This window comes from Megascapheus bottae, chromosome 4 (assembly GCF_031878675.1).
Source record: "Megascapheus bottae isolate mThoBot1 chromosome 4, mThoBot2.hap1, whole genome shotgun sequence".
In the NCBI taxonomy this organism is placed as follows: domain Eukaryota; kingdom Metazoa; phylum Chordata; class Mammalia; order Rodentia; family Geomyidae; genus Megascapheus; species Megascapheus bottae.
Window position 1 is genome coordinate 42477399 of NC_143512.1, and position 13922 is coordinate 42491320.

General features: G+C 38.3%; 1 protein-coding gene across 3 annotated transcripts in view; it reads left to right on the forward strand.

Moving 5' to 3' along the window:
• Mast4 (microtubule associated serine/threonine kinase family member 4) overlaps nucleotides 1-13922 on the forward strand; it is a 415893-nt gene that overhangs the window by 137623 nt on the left and 264348 nt on the right. For all 3 annotated transcript variants that reach the window (XM_090331761.1, XM_090331763.1, XM_090331762.1), the window contains exon 3: nucleotides 5069-5100. In XM_090331761.1, the coding sequence (XP_090187887.1) occupies nucleotides 5069-5100 (32 nt within the window). The remainder of the gene's footprint in view (nucleotides 1-5068; nucleotides 5101-13922) is intronic.

Consider the following 13922-nt stretch of genomic DNA (forward strand, 5'->3'; position numbering starts at 1 on the left):
ACTTTGATCACCAGGTTTTCCACTCATGTCCTTTTTCTGGTTCCAGACTCCAAGCCAAGATCCTACCTTGCATTTATCCATCTTGTCTTACCAGTATCCTCTGTTTTGTGAAGGTTTTTCAAGTGTTATTTTCACAGCCTTGATGGTTTTAAGGGTACTGACTGAGCCTTTTTGCAGAACATCTCTTCATTTAGATTTGTCTGATGTTTTGCTGTGTGTGTGTGTGTGTGTGTGTGTGTGTGTATGTGTGTGTGTGGTGTATGTGTGTGTGCATGCACACTGTGGCACTTGCCTAGGGCTTGAACTCAGAGCCTGGGCACTGTCCCTGAACTTTTTTTTTTTTTTTTTTTTTTTTTTGCTTAGGGATAGCACTCTACCACTGGAGCCACAACTCTACTTTCAGATTTTTGTTGATTGATTAATTAATAGACTTTTCTGCCAATTCTGCTTTTGAACCATGATCCTCAGATCTCAGCCTCATGGGTAGTTAGGATTATAGGTGTGAGCCACTGGCATCTGACTTTCTGATGTTTCTTTGTGGAGATGGGGATTTCTAAGTAGTATACCACAGTGGGACATGACTTCTTATCATTTATCAGGGTATGTCCGATGTTAGGACTTAACCATTGGTTTCACTAGGCATAGTTAAGTATGTGTGTGGCCTGTGGGCATCTCCACGGAAACCCTGTGCATGTTTCCTTTCCATACTCTCTTCTTCAGAAGGGAATCTTCAGTCCAGCCCACCCTCAAGGGAAGGGGACATAAGCTTGCTCACTGATGGAGGGATTGTCTGTCTGTATTATTTGGGCTTCTGTAAATCTCCTTTTTCTTTCAGAAGTTCAGGGATCCATTAAGATACTGTTTAGATTCTCAGAACAAATACGGTATATGTAGCCAGATACTTTTTCATTGTCTTTTTTAGAATTGTTATTATATAAGTGAAGTACAAAGGGGCTACAGTTACATAAGTCAGGTAAAGGCATTTGTTTTTGGACAGTGTCACCCCCCACCTCCCAGCTTTTCCCTCTCATCTCCATCCATACATTTTAGAGTTCATCTTCAACATTGTGTAGTGAATACCACTCCTGCATCTATTTGCCAGATTCTTTAATTTGTGTAGGTGGAACTGTTCAATGCATATTGAATGCTTTAAATAATTTTAAAATTACCACTATGGAAATTGCTTGGACATGTAATACCAGTCAGCAGTTATCTATGTTGTCTTCATGAAGAAAACTATTTTCTTGGTCAGGGATATCTTTTTTGTCATCATGGACTATCCATCCATGAGTTCTCTTCCTGGATCTAAGGAACCTTGCAAGGTCTGTGTAAGCTGCGTAGGCTGGCCTCAGACTTCTAGTCTGGGGGGACTTTCAGCCTCACCTTCTAGTAGCAGCATCTGTCTTAGGAAGGGAATCTCAAGAAAGATGACAGAACTCTTAGACTAGATTAATTGCACTTCCTCTTTTTAATATGAATATTTAATTTTAGAAAGGAAGAAAATATACAAAATATTAGCAAAGTTATAGCAGAAACCAAAACCTATTCAGACTCACTGAGCAATAATATCAATAGTAATCATTTCTTAAGTAAGTTCTTAAGACTTTTATTTTTATAATCAGGTGATAATAAGTAGCCTATTATTTGGGTCTGATGGATATTTCCTGTTCCATTACTCTTCCCCCGCTTTCATCTCCAAACCTTACCTCCCACTAAATCTTTTAATTCTTATACCAAGTAGACTAGTACTGACAGGTCTTATCTAATTATCTAAGCAAGTGACCTTATTGTGACATTATGAGGGTGAGATGAAAACACACACACACACACACACACACACACACACACACACACACACACACACACACACACACACACACACACGTGTACTCCAGGAACCGAGGCTGTAAAGTGTCTTGATGCTGTTCACAGACCTCCTGACCCGCTGTAGATTTATCAGCATGTGGTCCCCATCCATTAAGGCAGCCACTGCTCCCTGCTTTGTCTGCAATTGCTTAGCCCCTTGGCATCTGCAGACTTTTCCAGCTACTGTTCACAAGGTCTTGGCCACGGCACATTCATTTCTCTCACTTTATTACCATCACATCTGATTCCAATTTGCTACCAAATTGAGTTTCCAGTGCCGAGCCTGACATTCAGGCCGTCAGGTGGATTAGCTCCCTAGCTTGGTTAGTGCCCAAGCTTCAGGTCACTTGACAGTGGCCTATTAAATGGCCTCTGGTCCTCATCTTGGAATGCCGGCTGCTGTCCTACAGAGCATCGGGGCTGTGCTACCCATTGTAACCTTTCTTCTTGTTTAGAACTCATAATTCTAGACCTACTGGAAAGGCTTCTGATTAAAACCAGAGTGGGTTTTTATCCCCTTTCTTGCAGTGTCAGCAGCTCTCCTCAGAATGGAGCAGCAGGTTTATGGTCTGTCATTTGAGTGAAGATGACAGACTGAACTATTTGGGTCATTCATTTGGCCCTTTTCCTCTTTCGTTGATTAGTTTGCACATGTTAAAAAACCAAAAACCAAACCCCCAAAAACAAAAAAAAAACAAAAAATCAAACAACCCTACATCTAGTTTCTTTTCTTTTTTCTTTTCTGTTTGTAATTTCTTCCCCCCCCCCCTCTCTCTCTCTCTCTCTCTCTCTCTCTCTCTCTCTCTCTCTCTCTCTTTCTCTCTCTCTCTTTCTTTCTTCTTCTTCTTTTTTGTATTTTTGTCCTGTACTAAGGGGTTGAATTCCTGGGTACTGTCCTTTTTGCCTCCGCCACCCCCCACTCAAGACTAGTGTTCTACTTCTTCAGCCCAGTCCCAGTTCCAACTTTCTGCTGCTGGTTAATTGGAGTTAAGAGTTGGACTTTCTTGCCTGGGCTGGCTTTAGACTTCAATTCTCAAATCTCAGCCTCGTGAGCAACTAAGATCACAGGTGTGAGCCCCTGGCACCCAGCATTTTTTTTTTTTTGCATTTTGTGTACTTTTTATGTCATCTAGACTACCATGCCATCTGCTTATTAGGTAGAATAGTATTAGTGGCTGCCAACCTTTTTTACTATGCATTTGCTCTCAGCTTTTTTCTAAAAGAAGTCATCAGGTGCACTGTTTCCTCTAGGGAGTTCTCCCTGCCTGCCCTCTTATTTTAAAGCTGAATATAAAACTGATTTCTAGTGCTTACTCTAATCAAAGATACATGTATGAAAGATTGCTGGTTGCTTTTCAGTGTGCATTTCATCTTCCAAGAAAAATTCTGTTTAGAGACTCTTGTTATTTGGGACTTTAGTAAATGAAGGCATATTTATGTTTCAGAATCAGGGAGCCAACTTTAGCAAACACTGTAATTTTTTGGAGATAATAAAAGTCAAGGAGGAAAAAAAAGAGAAAAACCAGACAACAACAACAAAAGAAAGCATTTACCACTGAGCCCTACAAACCTACAAAGAAAAAAATTTGCTCTTGGGAGAAAGACACTTCAATCCTAAAATGATAGATTCCTCTCTCCCTGCTACTAACCAGTGATATGATTATTACAACTCTGTGTGGAAATGCATTTGCCAGTTAATTGGAGGGCATCTCATGGTTAGAGCCTGTGTCTCAGGGTTTCTCTTGCTTGTCTGAGGCTCCTTAAGCAAGGCCAGAGTAAATCACACTAGAATGTTTAGACACTGTACAAGGCTGGCCCTGGTAACCATTTCTGGTTCCAACAAATATATGCCCAGGAAAGGCGAGTGTGAATGCCAGGTGGGCAGTGCTGGAGCTTCTAGGAGGAAACAAATGTATATGAATAACCTAATTTTGTTGAATCTTCTGGATTCAGGGGATACATCATTTTTAAGTAGCCAGATGACTCATTGCTTCTTAGTCTTTAATTATCATCATCAAGAAATCTTTCTTGAGGAGCCCAGCTTTTGAAACTTCATTAGTGGGTGGAAGTATTTCTGAATCCGATTTTGTTTGGTTGGCATGCTTGCTTGCTTGATTTTGTTTCTTCTTTTATATTTTCCTCAGAGCCTCTGTGATTAGATAGATAATGATCTTAATTTGTGATAAGTGTGAGAGCATTTTTTAAAAACTATGAACACTTTGGTAATTGTGGCTGTTCAGGTACCTTTTAGAGGTTCATTAACCTACTTTTCAATATACTAAGTGAATAATGCAATTTTTTGAGAAACCATTCTAGAAGGAAATACTATACATCATTTTTAAATAATAAAGAATATTTGGTACACATGACGTTTTGCATAAATTTGTTTCTTTTGAGGTTAAGATCATCTGATTGGATAGTCTGATTTAATGGCTCATTTCATTTCACCTTTCATTTAATTGTAATCCTGCAACATTTCACCTACTACTTTTATCTGTTTCCTGTTTAGATAAGTTCATGCTCAATTGTAGGGCTCAACTCCATTTTACTGTAACTGGTTTGGGAGGGCTGATGTTTCCTGTACTACAAAATGCAGATACAGTGTTTGCAACTTCAACAGTCTATTGAAACCTTTTCTTTCTTCTTTTTTTTTTTTTGGTTTGTTATGGGACTTGAACTCTGGGCCTGGGTGCTATCTCTGAGCTCTTTAGCTTAAGGTTACCACCCTACCCCTGGAGCCATAGTGCCACTTCTTGTTTTCTGGTGATTAATTCGAGATAAGAGTCTCATGAGCTTTGCAGTGCTGGGGCTGGCTTTGAACTGCAATCCTAAGATCTCAGCCTCCTGACTAGCTAGGGTTACAAGCATGACCCACTGCACCCGGCTAAATTGAAACTTTTTCACCTCGTGTCAAGAAAACAGAATAAGGAGAAATACAGAAAGAAATGATTGCTTTACAGTTTTTTAAGTATAGAAAATACCAAATCTTATCAATGTGTGAGAAGTAATGCACCTACTATTTGGTGAATGTATCTGTAACCCCTCTATACATTACCTCAATAATAAAAAATAAATAAAATGAAAAAAAGAAAATACCAAATCAAATATAATGAAAGATGGTGGTATACTTTATATTACCCTTTGGTACCCTGGTACTCTAAGAGTAATATAACATCTATATGTTTATTTTTCTCTTCTGCAGAAGGAGCTGAGTCTCCCCCGAAGAGGAAGTCTGTAAGTAATAATATTTGTTTTAATTTCTCATTTAGTTTATAATATGACTGTTCTTTGACCAGTGAGGCTTTTTTGGCAATTGGAAGATTAATGATAATCTATTGAATTAAGAAAACAAAAAATGTATTTTTATAGAAGAAGTCAAATAGTAATGATTTCATTATAGTTTCTAGGACTTAATTCTTATGAGTGTTGTAAACCAAAATACATATCTGTTCCTGGGAAAATCTTAACTTGGAATTCTATGCTGCTATCAGAAAGAACGACATTGCCCCATTTGTTAGGAAATGGAAAGACTTAGAAAAGATCATATTAAGTGAAGTAAGCCAGACTCAAAGGAACTTAGGCTCAATGGTTTCCCTCATTTGTCATAATCAGTAAAAACTTGGCCTCGGGGCCGGGAGTTTGGCCTCATGGTTAAAGTGCTTGCCTAGCATGCATGAAGACCCGGGTTCGATTCCTCAGTACCACATACATAGAAAAAAGCCGGAAGTGGTGCTGAGGCTCAAGTGGTAGAGCTCTAGCCTTGAGAAAGTCCAAGGACAGTGCTCAGGCCCTGAGCTCAAGCCCAGGACTGGCAAAAAAAAAAAAAAAAGTTGGGCTCTCCTAGCAGAGATTTGCAATAGAGCAAAACCTTGATACAAAAGGCCATATAGTAGGACGCTAAATGAAAGGATCTCTAGGCTATAGAAACATAAGCCATATAATGAATGATTGTTGTTCTTAAGGTACTATGTTATCTCTCATCTCTTTTGCTGTCCCTTGGTTATCTCATATTGTTACAGTATCTCACTTTGTTACCTGGTATATCGGATGTATTTGTATTTGGTTATTTGAAATTGTATAGGGAAGGGGGAAAACAAGATGAGGGGTGGGGGTGGGGAGGAGGGAAATGGGTACCAAGACATGTGAAAGGGTATCAATGTATGGGAATTAATGCACCATCTATCTGGCAAATATCATGTAACCCTTCTATTAATTACAATGAAAATATATGAAAAAAAGAAAGATACTAGCATATCATATGGAAAAAATCCACTATATAACTAAGCAGAAACATGATTTGGCTTGCAGACAATATAAATTGATCTAAGTCAAGAATTAATGCTTATCTATATATTCTAGAAGTCCATGAGTATTCTTTCTACTATAGATTTTATACAAAGTCAGTTATATAGATTTGCATTTGAATTCATGAAGGCTTTTAGTCAACTTAACTTGAGAGCTTGTTTGGAGACTGTAGCAGTGCAGCACAGCTATCCTTATACCCTTCCTGGAGGGTTCTGTGCTCATTGATTCTGGGATAGGTGAATGTGGAGAGGTGAGGGAGTAAAGCAGACATGTAGCCAGCCAGCCAGAGGGGCCAGATCAACCATAATAATCGGTGGGTGATTGATTTGGTTGCCATGTGGTATTATGTAAAAGTACTATGTAAGGGTCTTACAACATTTGTACCTGCTGTCTGGTTTATGTTGAGGAAGTTAATGACTTTAAAATATGTATTTAAATATGATTTTTTTGCAAATCCTTCTGTGGACAATTAAAAATATAGATGGTGAGATAGTGTCTTTTTTCATATATTTTTTATTGTAATTCATAGAAGGGTTACATGATATTTGCCAGATAGAAGGTGCATTAATTCACATACATTGATATCCTTTCACATATCTTGGTCCCCATTTCCCTCCCCCCCCACCCCTCATCTTGTTTTCCCCCTTCCCTAGTGTCTTCTAGTTGGTTAAATTTTGGAAAATTTCAGCCTTTGCATCCAGAAACCCAAACTGAATTATTTCCATTTTGATTCTTGTTTTTTCTTTTACTTTCCTTCCTCTGCCCCTTTCTTCCTCACTCCCTCCCTTCCTATTCCTATTCCCCACCCTTTTTCCCTACTTGTTTCTCATGTTTGGGCTACGTAGAAATTAGAGCATTACTTTTGGAAATTTTGCCTAAGAAAATTGTCAGTAATTTCCAAGTTTTACCTCTTTGTGCTAGAGATGTTTGTCCGAAGAGCTGGCACCAGGAAATACCCTTAGAATGAAATGCTTGGCTCTTCTGCACTATGCTCAGGACTCTCTCTTCCTGACCTTGGAAGAGTTTTAAATTTTCATGTTTTTTGATATCATGAAAAGGAAGGAATATGAAAATAACACTTGATGACAAAAATATCTTATTGCCTCTGTACCCTGGATTTTTTATGCTTTATTTGAAAATTTAAGAACTTGGGTCAAAGTTTGCTTTTAACCTTTATAGTACATGATGTTTGGATTTAATAATACCTTTATAATAATACATAATAAAATGATTCATAAATAAAATTGTATTTATTAGGAAATTATATTCCTTTATATCTATTTGAGTTATTTCTCCTTTTTGCAGCTCTCAATTCTATTAGTATTAACTGATAGATATGATTGATGTGAATACATATGATACAGAAAGAAAATAATCAAATTCTTTCACTTCAGAGAATTAAATTTTTTTATTGTCAGGGCAATATATAGAAGGGTTACAATTTCATTCGCCAGATAGAAGATGCATTACTTTTCACACATTGATACCCCTTCTCATGTTTTCGTCCCCATTTCCCTCTCGTATGCCCTCCCAATCATCTTGATTTCCCTCCTTCCCTTTCCTATTTCAAATACACAAATAAACATATATACAATATACCAGATAAGTCAGATACAGTAACAATATGAGATTAATCAAAGGGCAACAAAAGAGAAGAGAAATAACATAATACATTAAGAACAACAATCACACAAGATAAAGCTCTTGTTTTCATATCCTAGAGATCCTTTCATGTAGTCTCTTCGTATATGACCTTATGTACTTAGGTATTGTGCTATTACTTCAGAGAATTAAATTTTTAATGAAAAAGGAATAACAAAAATAAATTTATTTGAGGTCTGTAGTTTGAATTATACAAGTCATTAAAAATCTCCCCTAATAAAAATGGATTGACCAATCAGATGATAAAATAAGACATAGTGTACATGTCAATATACAGCGACTCTTTACAGTGAATTTTGTGATGAGACTTCCAAATGAAGCATCCCCTAAATAAACATGATCTTTTGTATTTTCTGTTAAATATAAATATCTCCCAAAGACTTAATGATGCCCAACACAACTATTCTGAAGACAAAGGCACTCAGCATTTTCAGAGTATATCACCAGTAGTAACTCTTCACGCAAAGTTCATTTATGATTTTTTAGAAAAGAATACTCTTAAAGTAAGTGGTAGAGTGATCTTAATAAGAGGCTAATGAAGAAGGGCACAAATTTACCTCAGTTAGGATCAGTGTTAGCCAGCACTGGGGTGTCTGATTAGGAAGTGGTCTTGTGTGGAAATGCTTTGTGTACCTTCTCTGGGGGCTGAGTCTTTCCAGCTCATGTTAGCAGTGAGCAGCAGCAGCACTCTATGTGCTGGAGGCCTCATTGTCTTTGGTTACCAGGTCATGTGATGGAATTTGACAGAAGTGTATCCCTTTGAAAGTTCAGGAAGAAAGCACCTGGGTTTGTTATGTTCTGCTTATTGTATCTTGAAGTTTCATCATTCTGAAGCTTAAAGGGATTCTTCTTTCTTCAAGTTTAGTTGAAAAATTTTAAACATTGATTTCAAGTAAGCTTAATGATAACTTCTATATCCAAAATGACAGGACAAAATCATATACTGTGTTTTTTTAGAAAGCATTTGTCGATTAAAAAAACAACACAGAAAATATGCTTTCTGTTATTAATTCAAAGTATGAAAGAACACACTATATTTTATTATATAAGGGTAATAAAATTTGAATTACCCTAGTTTTCAATTAGTGATTATTTTGTCTTTGTTTGCTGTTTAAAAGGTTACAGAATGGTGATTGTGACCTTTACTCAGAGCACAGAGGGCAATGGGCCCCTGCAGTGCAGGGAGCAGCCTTGCAGGCAAGGTGGAACTAGTCCCACTAGGGTCCTCAATGGCTTTCTGGCCCTTTATCTTTCTGAAGGTCCCTGATTTTTTTTATCTGCTCCAGCTTCCTCTGTATCACACTTAGGCTTCCAGTGGTGCTATTACCTGTCAAAATCACGCTAGAGCTATACAATGGAGCACCACACAGCAGGTAAAGTGACTGAATCACAATGTCCATACCAACAGGACTATAAAGTAATTGTTAAAAACATAATGACAATTCAACAAGCAAGTTAGCATTTATATAAAGAATTTTAAAATATGCAAAGAATATATTACATTATTCTAAAGGCATTTACAGAGAAGTAGAAAAATCATGAATAGGATGAGGATCACTTATGCAAGAAGTGACAGAAATACATTTTAAACTTCTTCAAGAAGCTTCATGTGTGGTAGTGCATATACTGCTGTTAATTGTGCCCTCTATACTTTGGTATCCTTGAAACAAATTACTGAAAATATCAAGTGAATATGTAAAAGTAGAATTAAAACCAAGCATGTTTTAACCAAGCATTTCCATCAATTTTAATGAAAATTATTTAAAAATCTTTTGATTATGGTATTAGGTCATACTTGTGGTTTGTTTTTGAATTTTTGAATTTGTTTGTTTTACTTGATGAAGATTGGCCCAAATGAATACAATTTTTTTAACTGGAAGGCTTATTGATTAATGCCACAGCACTATGGACAAATTGTGATAATAAATATTGGTATCCTTGAATTGCCTATTATATACTGCCGTAGGGTAAGAGAGAAGTCAAATTGGTAATTGCATATATAATGAACAACTTGCCTTTAGAAACACAAGATTTGTTGCTTGAGTTTTAGTCCTTTTAAGAGTTACAACTGTGCCTGGCTATTCTTCGTGGTTGGTCGACAAGATGCTTAATTCTATGACGTGTCCATTATTGCCATGAATGTGGAAGAGATGCTAGGCTGGCTACTTTCTACTGGGCAGGAATCCTAGATAGAGTGAATGTACTCTACCTAGTGTTTCACCCTGTGAAGGAACCTATTCCACAAGTGGCCATGTGGCAGATGCCAGTGACTGAATGGCCTAGACTCAGTATGCCATGTAGAAATTCTCTTGATGTAATGAATTTGAGAAGTCTGTATATATAAAAGGGCATTACAATTGTGGGTCTCTTCACTGAATCTTTGCCTGTCTCTATTTAGAACTTCAGATCTGAAATGACATTTCTAAGTGGAGATGTCTCTGGAAAGAATTTGCTTTTAGGCAAAGAAAGTAGAAAACATAAAAAACAAACAAACAAACCCTGCGTGGGAGCTAATGGATGGTTGGGGACAAAACTGAGGTATCCCTGGCAGCTACCACTTATTTTCAAAGGACCCCTTTGTGTTTTGTTAATTGTCCACATAAACAGCTCTCTAGGACAGAGGCGTCCTTCTCTATGCAATACCCTAGAGTGCCTTGGTAGTGCCTATGCCTTAGGAGAAGAGCAGGAAATGGGCTGGGGCAGCCTCCCTCACATCCTCCCCTGCTGCCTTTTAATGTTCTTTCAGATTTCTCCATGCAGAGAAGAAGGAAATTGTCCTGTCTATTCTTAGCAGTAGATTCTTCCTGCTACTCAAAATGGCCTTCCCTCTACCTTGTTTAATTATGAGCCTTGGTGTGTTGTTTAGTAGAGCCCTGTAGGTCTGGGATCTGTAAATTATCTGCAATTATCACTTTATCTTAGTAGAAGCAATGACTGATAGTTGTGTTGTTTCTTAGCTTTTGTGTTCTTTGGTCACAAGCGGTTTTCCAGGTGGGGGGTGGGGGCAGCAGCAGGAACCCAGAGCAGAAGCAGCCTCTTATGTAGCCAGCAGTCCTAGAGGAGTCTGCTGAGAAATTGCTGGGAATATTGAAATACCCTTACCTAAGATTCTTGATCTGTTAAAAAAAAATCAAGGGAGAGACTGAATTCAGAGCCTTACACTTGTTAGGCAAGCATTTGAGCTTCCCAGAGTTCTCTTGGTTTTAGGTTTTGTTTTGTTTGGACATTTTTCCAAATATGGTCTCTCATTTTTTTTTTTGCCCTGGCAGATCTCAAACCACAATCTTCCTATCTATATTGTCTAAGTAGCCGGGGATACAGTTGAATACCAGTATATTTGGCTTATTTATTTTAAAAAATTATCAGTCCTGGGCTGGCATTCAGAGCCTGGGCTTTGTCCTTGAGCCTGTCTGTTAATTGTATCTCTATACTTCTGGCTTTTTCTGAGTAGTTTATTGGAGGTAAGAGTCTCACAGACTTTCCTGCCTTGGCTGGCCTCAAACCATGATCTTCGAATCTCTGAGTAGCTTATACCTGGCTTATTTATGAGATCGGGTATGACTTACTTTTGGCAAAGGCTGGTCTCCAGACCTAGTCTTCCAATGCCCAGCTCCCTATTTTAAGCTCTTGATGCAGTCACAATACCAGCCTCTTGAATAATAGTCTGCTCTGCAGTGTTCTCAGGTTCCTTCTCCAAATCCCCTTTGCTTTCACTGCTCCAGGTTATAGGGTAATAGGATTGGCATGAAATAAATGCAGTAGGTACCTACTGGCTAGTGGTAAGTTTGCTGGGATCTCTGGAAAGATGCCATCCCTGCTTACTCATACCTACTTTATTGCCGGTATCTCTGCACACAGAGATCTTGAAGATGTTTTTGCTTTGGCACTTGAGTGAAATACCTGTACCTCTGGCACAGCAGAAGATGATTCATTAATGAGATGCTTTGGTATACTGGCCAGGGAGACAAGGCTACCAGAGACTTGAGTGTTTCTAAAAGCCATTTTGCCACATGAATAAATAAGTGTATAAAAAACTTATTTTAGCTCTTTCTAACTTTGATTTCTTGGATATAGTCAGGGAAGTCTCCGGGAATGGGATGGAAGATGAGAGGGATCAGCAAAGAGAATATTGTCAAAGAGGGTTTCAGACATAGAGGCAGAGGATGCCATTGACCCTTGGAATCCTGTGGGTGGAGCTAAGCCCTGAGCTTAGCAGATGGCATGTAGCTGGCTCACAGTGCCTGCATTGAAATTCCTCAAGACAAGGTAAGAAGTGGCCTTCTGTGTAATTGAATAGGCTTGGGTTGATGTAATTGCTATATGTAAGTCTACGTACTTTTTAAAATGAAGGCTTAAATCCAGGCCTTGTATGTTTCAGAACATAATACCTTGACTGGCTGTTTAAAAAAGTGTTCTGAGTAAAATGAGGTTATTTCCAGAATGCAAGAGAAGGGAATCACCTTGGATTTTACCACTGATTTGAAATAGATTTATGAGATTTTCAGCAAGGTGAAGGCAACATTTCCCGAAAGAGGTGAAAAGAGTTTAATTCAAGCAAAAATAAAGGACACCTACGCCATATTTGGATATGATTTAAAATAAATTTATTTTCTCCTTAGCACTCTCTACCCTCGCCACCCCCACACACAAATAATGAAGCAAGAATTCAAAATATCTATTGTCAAAGCCAAATAGAAGAAGCCCAGTGTCATTTTGAATGTTAGAAATCCGAAAAAATGAAACAAAGAGAAAATTGAGTGTTGCATCTGAATTAGCATTTAAAGTGGCATGTTTATATAAAAGGAGAGTGGTGTAATATATCCTAGAGTAAGGAGAGGATTTCAGACTATGGGAGAATGTCAATTGCATTTATATATTCATTGAGTAGCCAGGGTGGTATTTGGCAGGTGTTCGCAGCACCCCTTCTCCAGCACTCATTTTTTTCTCTTGTAAGCCAGGATGTCAACTGGGGAGACAGAAACAGGGGGGATTGATGAGCTTACCTTTAGAAATCAGAGGGAAAGGGGCGATTTAGACTCGAATATAGTTCCGAATACCTTCTACCATACAGTTCTGTGCGTGCGTGCGTGTGTGTGTGTGTGTGTGTGTGTGTGTGTGTGTGTGTAAGAGAGAAATGGGGAAGTATTGTGTACGAGTTCTCAAGGTAAATTTAAATGTCACTTCTATTTGAGATCTGATCTTGCTGCGGGTGGCAAGGTGTGGGGAAGTGGTGGGGTTATTCAGTGGTGGGGTGTCTTGGAGTCCCCAAAGTCATGATGTTTCTCACTTTATATTTGCTAGAAAATTTTTGTAAAGCAAGTCTGAGTCCAACAAGATGGTAGGGAGGTTTTTTCAAAAGAGAGCCATCTTTTTGAGCAAGACTAGTACAGAAAGGCTCAGTGAGGCAGACAGGTTCACATGCATTCTTACCCAAAGCCATCTTCTAAGGTCTGCCAATACAGTCAATCACTGAATAGCCTTCCAGAATGTGGATTCACAAGCTACACTACCTGGGTATGAATTCTGGCTCTGCCATTTAACCAGCTGTGACTTAACTTCTCTGTATCTGGTTTCTTCTAGTTTAAATTGGAGACACTACTACATCTTAGAATTGTTAAGAGTAGTTAGTATTTATAAAATGTTTATCATAGTGTTAGGTACATAGTAAGTACTGTATATTTTGTTACATAAAATGCAGTTGGCATTGTGTGTTCCTTTTTCCTCATCCTTAAAGTGATCACTTGTCTTTTTCTCTGTTGAATTACAAAACACAATAAAACAAAAAACCCCAGTAAGTTGGGGGCACTCCTTTCTAGCCACATTATTGAATGTTTTCCAAGGGGAAGTTTTGTTGCAGTGGAAAGAGGAGGAGGAAGGCTGTCTCCCTCACATGTTTTGGTAGCTAGGTGGTCAACTCTGATAAAGAGGCCTCAGGTGTATAGTGGAGATGATCCAACACTTACTCTCTGAGTCATTAGGAGGTAAGAGAATCAACTCTCTGTGCTCAGTGACCCTTCTTCCAGAACAATCCATCACTCCTCAGCATGGTGTATAGTCACTTCTTGAAACTGTGTTCTGGGACAGATAAG